Consider the following 10,992-nt stretch of genomic DNA (forward strand, 5'->3'; position numbering starts at 1 on the left):
CTTGAGCCACAAGTCCATTTTTGACTTTTTGGCAGTCCATTGGAGACAATGTGGTTCATCCGTTTTCCTTCTTCAGGCTGGCTTGGAACCACGATCCTCAGATCTCATCCTCCTATTAGTCGTTTGGTTTCCACTTTTAAGACAAGGCTTTTGACTTTTAACTTCTGACTTTTTTTGACCTCAGCCCTATCCCACACCACCATGCCAGGTGCATTGTCCAGTGTCTGGCAGGAATAGAAGCACAAAACGCAAATCCAACCCACTGGGGTTGAATGAGATGGGAATCTCATTCTCTTCCTGAGGAAGTCCCAAGCCCGCGTCCACCTGGAAGACTAAACAGGCCTCTGTCATTCAAGTACATCCTCGCCCATCCTTCGATTCCGCGTCCCTAGTCAAAGAAGATTCTGGGATGAGGGCTCCAGGAACCCTCGAGTGTCTGAAGAGGGAGGTCGGGTGGTTGGGAACCCTGGACGAGCTGTGGCAAAAATCTTAGATGGCATTTGGTAGGTAGCTCAGAACCGAGAACCAGGGGACTTGGAGGATGGTGGCCAAGTGGAACAGATAGCCTGATATCAGAAGCTACCAAGGAAGGAGCCAGAAGGGACCTGTTGGGCTGGCGCGGGGTGGGGGTGAGGGGGTGAGGGACGGTCGGAGTCACGCGGGGGGGGGGGGTGTCGCCCGTGAGGGGACGGGCGCCAAGACAGGCGACTGGATCAGGGAGAAGAAACAGAATCTCGGTTGCCAAGGCAGCAAGCAGAGGGGAACGCCTGGGGAAGAAGGACGCAGGGCTCTGGCCTCCTCAGTGTCCCGGTGCATCCCTCCAGAGCCCGGGGCTGACGTGTCACTCGGGAACTGCTGAACCCATCCGAGGGCGCCGCCCCTCCGCGCCACGCTCCCCGCCGCCGCCCCCTGCGCTCCGCCTCCCGGCACCGCCCGCCCGGCGGCCGCCTCCTCCTCCTCCTCCTCCGCGTCACCGGCTCCCGAGGTGACCACAACATGGCTGCGGCGGCGGCGCCGGGGCTGCTCTTCTGGCTGCTGGTGTACGGGCCGCCCTGGTGGGCGGAGGGGCAGCTAGACCCCAGCCCCGGCCGGCGCTTCTCCGAGTACAAACTCTGCGCGGACGACGAATGCAGCAGTGAGTGCGCTGCAGGCCGAGGGGTTGGGGGGGGGGGGGGGTCCCGGGTCACCGACTGCGCCGCGCGGGGCGCCAGAGCCCCGCCGCCGGGCCGTTGGCCTAAGGGGGTCTCCAGCCCCTCGGGTGGAGCGCGGGGCGGGGCGGGGGGGACCAGCGATCCTCAGGATCGTTAGACCCCCCTCCCGCTCTGCCGACGCGTGGCCGGCTGGCCCTGGTCGTGGGGAGGGGGAACTGCACCTCCCACTTGTTGCCAGCGTTTTCTTTCTTTCTTTCTTTTTTCCTCTGCTGGCTGAAGCCGGGGTCTGGGCTGGGGACACTGCGCCCCCCTTCCCCGCCTCCACCTCCCCGGTGACAGTTCCCTCCCCGATCCGCCTCAGTTCCCTGGATGCTGGGGTTGCGCGCCGCGCGCCCTGGGCTCCCCGGGCTCCCCGGGCTCCCCACGCTGCTGCCTAGCGCTTTCTCGCTCCCTCCACGGGAATCTGGGTGGGCGCGGGAGCGAGAGCTCGGTGGGCGTAATTCCAGTTGACAGTGTGGGGTTCCTTTGGAAGGGCGCCCTTGGGAGCTGGCCCCTTAGCCCTTCTGGCTGCACTGAAATTTGGGCTCATCTATCTGCCTTTTGAACGGGGATTGGAGGTTGCTTTTTAGGATAAGCCCAGCGTTTTGCAAGGTCTCCGCCCCAACTCTGAAACGAAACCTGTCATTTCTGTGCATGGAAGCCTCCTTGCCAAACTGCTAGGTTAGGGCAGCGGGAAGGCCCAAATCGTTGAAAGAGGCCAAGATCTGAACCGGCTACCTCGGATCCGCATCCTCAGGCTTTGGTGCGCAGGAAACGGAATTGAACCTCAGTCCCGGCTTAGAGGTGGCGATGGGAAGGACATAGACCTTCAAATTCTGAAGAGGGTTATTACAGTAATAACAAATACTCCAAGGGTCTTGTAAGCCATTCCACCTTTAGCCCAGCTGCTTGGGTTAATGGGATATCTGCCTGGGTGTTTGGCCACCCAAGAATAATTCTTCTGGCTTTCAGGGTAGGTGGTCTGCAGTAACCTTGTAACTTGCTGACGGTGTTATTCATGATGATGAATGGATGTAGAAAAATATTCTAAAAAGGCCAAAATGCCAACAGTTAAGTGATTTATATTCCAATTGGTGTTATCAAAGACAAAGTTCATAACCCTAATTATTTATAAACACTACAATATCTGTAAAGAAAATGGAAGGTGGCATCTTTCAGCGATTTCCAGAGAAAACCCTAAGACCCATGCAAGAAAACACTGCACACACAGAGCAAACGCCACGAATTTTTCCCAGGCTATTCCTTTACCATTGAACAGGGCAGATGTTTGTTGTTCTTTGCTGTGGCACACTGCCCTTGGATGCCTCAAAACAAGTTACCTGGTGTCTCAAATGACGGATACTTTCTTAGAATTTACACACTGTTGGAACGGCTGGGGGTTGTAACATAACAGGAGAAATAGCCTGTGTCCAAACAGAAACAACTAAACAATGAGAAAAGGAAGGAGGAACAGGGCTTGGGTCTGTGTTGTAGAAGTGTTTGGTCAAGTGTGTGTGTGTGTTTGTGTGTTGTCCTTGAGTTCTTTGCGCATAGGTGTTCCACAGTGTGCCTTATGTTGTCATTGGATACATTACTACCAAACCTCAAGAATCTCCATGGAAACAAGAGAAACATGCCATTTCCAGTTCTTACAGAATTCTCAGCCTTGAATTCTTTCAACCTGGCCTCTTACTCAATTATGTCTGTATAGGATGCTGACATGTCTGAAAGTAATCTGATCTTAGTTTCAAAAATCAAGTTATCTCTCCAAAATCTGTACAGATTCCTAATACATATTTTTCCTAATACAGTTTTTTTTAGCTTTTGTGTGTTATTGATAACCAGCATTTATTTATTTATTTATTTATTTATTTATTTATTTATTTATTATGTTGGCTGTGGGGCCTGAACTCTGGGCCTAGGCATTGTCCCTCAGTTCTTCAGCTCAATGCTAGCGCTCTACCACTTGAGTCACAGCGCCACTTCCAGATTTTTCTGCTTATGTGGTGCTGAGGAATTGAACCCAGGGCCTCATTCATGCAAGGCAAGCACTCTACCATTGAGCTACCTTCCCAGACCGATAACTGGCTTTTAGAAACAAGTTTTTTTCCATTTCTCCCTTGTGTCTACTACTTAAATGCATCTATTGGCCATTTCATCTTACATCAGAACTGTGTATTTGGTCAACTAAATGGAAAATACAACTTCTACTAGTTTATAGATTGAGTGTGATTCAAGGCCTGCATTTTAAGCATGAAGATAATTCCTGACCTGTTCCCATGGATTTGCTTGGTCCCTGGCACATAGAATGTCCACTTTTGGTTTTGTATATAGAAAAAGATAAGGGCATTTTTTCTTTTGTTTTGAAATCTTAATGTTGAAAACAACCACTATTATTTGCTTTGAGAACATAATTGCTTTGTGATGGATTGCTTTGGATTCTTATTATAATGTGGTATCTTCTTAATTTACCCAGATACTGTGCAGAGGCAGCAACTTGGCTCCAAATGAAATTGAGTGTTTACTGATACATAGTAGCAGTTGCAGACACTTAAAGATAGAGCTTTTTAGTGGTAGATCAAGTTAATTGACCCCTTGGGGGATCCTGGAGGTTTGCAAATCCCAGTTCCTTATTATCTTCCCAGTAGCTGCAGTTAAGCCAGTCAGTGTCTGCACTTAGCCATCTGCAAAGTGAGGTTTTTTTATGATTATGAAACATTGAAAAATTGTGGCCTAAAAGATTTTAGATGGAACCAAGAGTTTGACTGGAGACCATCCACATGCTGCTGCTGGTGGTAGACATATTGTTCTTTGCTTCCCAGTATTAGCTACACACACAAAAGAGGTTTTCCTTGTCTAATTGTGGAAGATGGTAAGATTTCTAGCAATAAAGCTCTAAGGATTGTAAATTCTTTGAGAATGTGAGTTAAAAGCAATTTCAGAAAGTACTGGGGAAAATATTGTTTATAGTGGGATTATTATATCAATGATAAATGTATGGGACTGTGAACAATATCAAATCCTATTATCTGGTTACTTATTAGTATTTTTTCCCTGTGTTTATGTGCAGTGTTAATGTTCCGAGGTGAAGCTCTGGAAGATTTCACAGGCCCTGATTGTCGCTTTGTGAATTTTAAAAAAGGTGACCCTGTATATGTTTACTATAAGCTGGCAGGGGGATCCCCTGAGGTTTGGGCCGGAAGTGTAAGTAAAAACTTAACTGAACTTTATTTTCTTACATAGATAGGATCGCTTATTTAATATACTCCAATGGCTGTTTCCTTAGGGTCTTTGATGGATGTAACCTATCCTTTCTGCTGAACTGAATAAAGATGGTCGTATGGGTTCAAAGCCAGCCCCAGCAGAAAAGTTCCTGAGATTCCTATCTTTAAGAAGCTGGAAGTGGAGGTGTGGCTCAAGTGGTACAGTGCCAGCTAAAGGAGAATACTGAGTTAAAAAAAAATATGGTTCTGATCATAGCAGAACTTCTCAGAATGGGGACTCAGCAGAGATTTTTGAACAAAATCAAACTGGTCTGGCCACTGCCCCTCAGTATCAACTTCCAGGAAGGTTGCCAATCCTGGGGCTTGAACTCAGGGCTTGGGCACTGTCCCTGAGCTTCTTTTGCTCAAGGCTAGCACTCTACTACTTGAGCCACAGCACTACTTCTGGCATTTTCTGTGTATATGGTACTGAGGATTTGAACCCAGGGTTTCATGCATGCTTGGCAAGCACTCTACCACTAAGCCACATTCCCAGCCTTTCTCTCTCTCTCTTTATAAATATATATATGCAGTGTATCTTAAAGATGCAATGAACATTAGACTTAATCTTGTAAACTTTATGAGAGATACTGTTTCAGATATGTAAGTTTAAAGTTGACTTTAGTTTTGACTTTTCTATGTATATTACACTTTGCGAAAAAAGAAAAGGTGTCTGTCCTGAGAAGAGTTACCTAACATTTGTATAGTTCTTAGTCTGTTTAACAGCAAACTGCTGTGTTCCCTGTATGCTTTTCTGCTTTTTGTTTGTAACTTCTGGGTCATCCTTTTCCTGCTTTTCTGATATTTAGTGTCTGGGAGTTTCCCCAGGGATTCTGTTCCCAGCCATTTTCCTGGATGTCCTGATTGCCATCATATGTGGCAATCAATATTTTTAATCAGGAGATTCATTAGCAGTAATTTGACTGAGAGCCCTTCCTTTCTAGAGTGTGATGTGGACTATTGGTTTATTTACAGTAGTAGTCCTTGATGACTTTAGGATTATTTCAGTTTAGAAGTATTCCCAATCCCAAATGTGAAAATTCTCATCCTCAATATAACACTTAACAAACAATAGAAAATAAGTCTCCAGAAAGCCCCATGGGGAAAATAAGTTTATTTTGTTGTCATTCCAAATACTCTTCTATTTTAGACAAATCTGGTTGCATTAATTCATATTAAAAAAGCTATTTATTCTTTTCAGTTAATTAAATAGAATGTCTTGATAACCTTTACATTTGGAACTGTCTTATGTAGACCTCTGCTTCATTTTTCTTATAGCAGTCAATGTCTTTCTTCCTTCTTTGTCTTTAAGCTTTATTTTTTTTTTGGTCGGTGGGGGTTGAACTCTGGGCCTGGACACTGTCTCTCAGCTCTTCAGCTCAAGGCTAGCACTCTACCACTTGAGCCACAGTGCCACTTCTGTCTTTAAGCTTGTGGATACATTTGCACTTAGTTTTCCTCTGACTACTCTTACTCATTATCATACCCACATCTAGAAATTTTGTCATTATTTCTGGGTCACAGCTCTCCTCTGCCTTCTCTAGGCACTTACCTTCAGTACTCAACTGGCAGAGATCTCTCCTGGCAGTGGACTGTGTTCATGGGATATTCATTTTACTGCTTTACATTGCACTCAATTTATGTACTATCTTAGTTCAAATATAGTAAAAAAAAAAAAAAAAAAAAAAAAAAAAAAAAAAAAAACTCTGTAAAGGAAGCCTTATCTTTTTTCCTTTTGGTATTTTGTTACAGGATAGTGACCTTAATTATATTTGTTCTGATTGTAGCATATGTAGAATTTGTTCTTTCCTTCCCTACCCTCAAATCAAATCAACAGTACCTTGGTGGGGATGATCTGTGGAAACAAAATTAGACATAACCATTACTTCCAGTCACGAGGCTCAGTGGTTCTGCACCACTTTTTGTCAGATAATAAGAAATGGGATATCACCCAGTGTATAATTATGGAGCTTTATATAACCTATGGTCTCAGTGGACAAAGATTAGGCAAAGAATTTGTCTTTCCTTTCTGCGTGTATCTCTGGTTTCTTTGTCCTTTCTAGAGTTAAGCTTAATAGAATCTTCCTCAGAAAGAATACCCCTCAGATTTCCCTCCCACTTTATGAAACTTATACTTAGGAAATTAAAAACTCTCCAGAGTTTTCAAAATGACTCTTATTTCTGATTCTTAGTTCTCATTCTGCAATCTGTGTGTGTGTGTGTGTGTGTGTGTGTGTGTGTGTGTGTGTGTGTGTGTGTGTAGCTGTGTGTATCTACCTACCTCTCTCTTTTTTTTTTTTTTTTTTTTGCTGGTCCTGGGTCTTGAACTTAGGGCCTGGGTGCTAACCCTGAGTTTCTTTTTGCTCAAGGCTAGCACTCTACCACTTGAGCCACAGCACCATAGCTGGCTTTTTCTGAGTGTATTGGTCTCATAGACTCTTAGACTTATGTGTGTGTGTGTGTGTGTGTGGTTTCTTAAAGTTTCAGACTTTATCAATAATGCAGCTTTTAGTTGCCCTGTCTTATCTAATCTTATTCTATTATCCACACTGGCTTTCAGATGGTTTGCAGGTATAACAAGAGCATTCACAAATGAGGATATTTTAGAGCTAGTGATAAGATGTCCCTTTTATCTTTTTGTGCACTTGATTTGCAGATCAGGCTCTTTTAATGGTGTTGAAGAAACTTACTACTGCTTCCTTTTAGACAATAGCTAGTAAAAGGCAGGTGTTTCTTAAGGGAACTTTTATGTACCCCATATATACTTTATATGGCATAGCTGTTGGTGCTGAAAATTGTTTGTTTTTTGTTTTTGGTGGTGGTGGGGCTTGAACTCTGGGCCTGGGCACTGTCCCTCAGCTCTTCAGCTCAAGGCAAGTACTCTACTACTTAAGCCACAGCACCACTTCTGGTTTTCTGGTGGTTTATTGGAGATTAAAGTCTCATGGACTTTCCTGCTGAGCTGGCTTTGAACCACAATCCTCAGATCTCAGCCTCCTGAGTTGCTAAGGTTACAGGCATGGCTTTAAAATTTTTTTTTTAATGATGTTATTTTCTGTAGAGAATTTATTTTACCTGGAACCAAGGCTTGGTATGTAGATAAGCACTGTAATATTTTTTAAATTCTTTATTGTGATTAAGTGATCACCTAATTTGCCAAATTTCACAGTATTGTGGGATAGTGATGTTTAGTTAAAGTCACAAACACATTCTAACTTTCATGGGGCAAATTGTCTATCGTGGTCTATAACATTTATGAGTTTTATGAGTGATATGTACATTGGGTGATATGTACATTTCTCTTGTTTTGCATAGCATCAGCTGTTCCCTCTTTCCCACTTGTTCCCTCCCTCCCATCGCTGCCATTGAGTTGCTTAGTTCATTTTGGTCAATGTCCAGTGCAGTTGATGGGTCCCACTGTTGTATGTTTTTCCCTGATTCCCTCTAGTTCTGTGTCTTTCTCCTAGTTTCCCTCTGGTGTGCACATATATACCATATATGTGATTGCAGCATGGGGTTATTTAGTAGTGATTCAACCACATGAGTGGAAGTCCTTTGTTTCTTAAGCCTTGTTAACTTTGTTGTATCACCTTACGTTTTGGATTTAACATCCACTTATCAGGGAGACCATGTGCTGTTTGTCTCTTTGCTCTTGGCTTACCTCGCTCAACATGATTTCTTCTAGCTCCACCAATTTCCCTGCAAATGCCATTATTTTGTTCTTTCTAATGGCTGCATAATATTCCATTGTGTATAGATAGCACCATTTTTGGATCCATTTATCTGTGGTGGGACATCTGGGTTGTTTCCATATCCTGGCTATTGTGAACAGTGCTGTAATAAACATGGAGGAAACACTGTAATTTTCTTTTCTTTTTTTTTTTTTTTTTGTCGGTCGTGGGGCTTGAACTCTGGGCCTGGGCGCTGTCCCTCAGCTCTTCAGCTCAAGGCGAGCGCTCTACCACTGGAGCTACAGCGCCACTTCCGGTTTTCTGGTGGTTTATTGGAGATAGGAGTCTCCTGCCCAGGCTGGCTTTGAACCTCGATCCTCAGATCTCAGCCTCCTGAGTAGCTAGGATTACAGGCGTGAGCCACCAGCGCCCGGCTGTAATTTTATTTTCAAAGAATTGTCAATATAAAGTTGTTGGTTTTGCGGGGAGGATGGGCTTTGAACTCAGGGCCTTGTGCTCTCACTTGGCTTTTTTGTTCAAGGCTGGTGTGCTGTGCCACTTAATCTACACCACCACTTTCAGTTTTTTTGTTGGCTAGTAGGAGATAAAAGCCTTATAGACTTTTCTGGCTTTGACTTTAAACTATGATCCTCAGATCTCAGCCTCATGAATAGTTAGGATTACAGGAATGATCCACTAGTGTTGTATTCAGTGTCGTTTTTGAAAAACTTGGTACAGGGGCTGTGAATGTGGCTCAGCAGTAGAGTGCTTACCCCTCATGTGTGAGGCCCTGGGTTCAATTCCTAAGCACCACATAAACTGAAAAGGCTGGATGTGGCACTGTGTCTCAAGGGGTAGAGCACTAACCTTGAGCTGAAGAGCTTAGGGACAGTGCCCAGGGCTAGAGTTCAAGCCCATGACTGATCAAAAAAACCCCCAAAACAAAAAACAAAACTTGGTACAGCATGTAATATCAATAAATATTTGCTATTTGTTGTAGTGGCCATATATTTCAGAAACTGTATACTCTTTTTACTTTTTAATTTTCACAATTATTATTTGTTGTTTCCATTTCCTGGAGTTTACTTTGATAAGTATTATATGATCAGAGACACAGTCACACTTTTTTTTTAAAGGAAGGTGAGTATTGTTCATAAGTACTTACATATGCACTTTTTTTTTTTTCCTGTGCTGAGGCTTTAACTCAGGGTCTGAGCATTGGCCCTGAATTTTTTTGCTGAAGACTAGCATTCTACCACTTAAGTCACAGCTTGGTTTCCAGCTTGTTTTTTTTTAGTTATTGAAGAGTCTTACAGATTTTCCTGTCCCAACTGGCTTTGAACTGTGAGGATTACAGGTGTGAACCACTGGTTCCCAGCTCCTATGCACATTTTATTTGCACAGTTAATGCTTGCTGGAGATCATTTGGAGGTTTTTTTTTTTTTTTTTTTTTTGCTGGTCGTGGGGCCTGAACTCTGGGTCTGGTCACTGTCCCTCAGCTCTTCAGCTCAAGGCTAGCGCTCTACCACTTGAGTCACAGTGCCACTTCTGGCTTTTTCTGCTTATATGATGCTGAGGAATTGAACCCAGAGCCTCATGCATGCAAGGCAAACTACCACTGAGCCACCTTCCCAGCCCCTGGAGGTGTTTTTCTAATCAGCTTTGATTTACATAGTTTTAATTATATAGTACACAATATTCTTCTGTTAAGCAGACCTCTCATTTACTTCCAAATCAAACTTAATGTGCCCAGTGTTTAGAAGTAAAATGGATATGTAAAAGAAAAAAAAATGAATGGTTTTGGAAATGTTGGTTAATTCTTACTGGAATAATATCAATGTAATTGCAATAGCAAATATATATCAACCTATTTACTTCTTCTACCTACTTATTTCTCTGTGTATTTCCCCTCACTGCTAAGAAATAGCTCATTTATATTCCTTGTTTGGAATTTGATTGATGTTGCTCTTTTGCCTATTCTTTCATATAGGTTGGGCGTATCTTTGGATATTTTCCAAAGGATTTAATCAAGGTACTCCATGAATATACAAAAGAAGAGTTACAGGTTCCAGCTGATGTAAGTTGTTGAGTTCTTTTTTGTTCTCAGTTATAAATTGGCTTATCAATTAATCAGCTGTAGTCAGTCAACTGTTTGTGGCAGTCCTTGAGTATGTTTTAGTCAGGGAAATAAAACATTCAAACATTTATCAGATTGAATTTGGAATCTAACTGTAAGAAAAGTTTGAAAAGCATTGAAAGGGGATTATAACCTAACAGTTACCTAACATGTTTAAACAGATATTCTTAGAGAACCTATATACTCGTATACAGGTTTTCCTTTATTGTTTCATATGTGAAAATTTGGGATGTTTGTATTTTAAAACAAAAGATGTGTCCCAGTATGAAAACTACTCATTTAATAGGCATTAGACATTTTAAATATATAGAAATGAAGTCAACTAGGTGCAGGTGGCTCACACCTATAATCTTATCTATTCAGGAGGTTAAGGTCCGAGGATAATGGTTTGAAACCAGGCACGGCAAAAAAGCTGGAAGTATAGCTGTGGCACAAGTGGTAAAGTGCTAGCCTTGAGTGAAAAAAGCTAAGGAATAGCACCCAGGCCTTGGGTTCAAGCCCTAGTACTGGCGTGCACGCAAGCACGCGTGCGTGCGCATATACACACACACATACACACACACACACACACACACACACACACACACACACACACACACCACATGCAGAAACAAAAAACACAAGGAGAAGAAAAGAAAAGAAATGAGGTTAAATGAATCCTACTCTAAATTACATATAGGTCTAGAAAAGCAAAAGAATAGGGGTTTTCTTATTGCCTATAGTGCTTTGAG

General features: G+C 43.1%; 1 protein-coding gene across 4 annotated transcripts in view; it reads left to right on the forward strand.

The window, feature by feature from the left end:
• The first annotated feature begins 977 nt into the window (after positions 1 to 977).
• The window catches only part of Mia3 (MIA SH3 domain ER export factor 3), a 48,991-nt gene continuing 38,976 nt past the window's right edge, over positions 978 to 10,992 (forward strand). For all 4 annotated transcript variants that reach the window (XM_070022777.1, XM_070022778.1, XM_070022780.1 and 1 more), the window contains exons 1-3: positions 978 to 1,135; positions 4,261 to 4,394; positions 10,115 to 10,201. In XM_070022777.1, coding sequence (XP_069878878.1) covers positions 997 to 1,135; positions 4,261 to 4,394; positions 10,115 to 10,201 — 360 coding nt within the window. In that variant the 5' untranslated portion in view covers positions 978 to 996. The remainder of the gene's footprint in view (positions 1,136 to 4,260; positions 4,395 to 10,114; positions 10,202 to 10,992) is intronic.

The sequence above is a fragment of the Dipodomys merriami genome, unplaced genomic scaffold (assembly GCF_024711535.1).
Source record: "Dipodomys merriami isolate MVZ:Mamm:240054 unplaced genomic scaffold, mDipMer1.0.p SCAF_153, whole genome shotgun sequence".
Classification (NCBI taxonomy): domain Eukaryota; kingdom Metazoa; phylum Chordata; class Mammalia; order Rodentia; family Heteromyidae; genus Dipodomys; species Dipodomys merriami.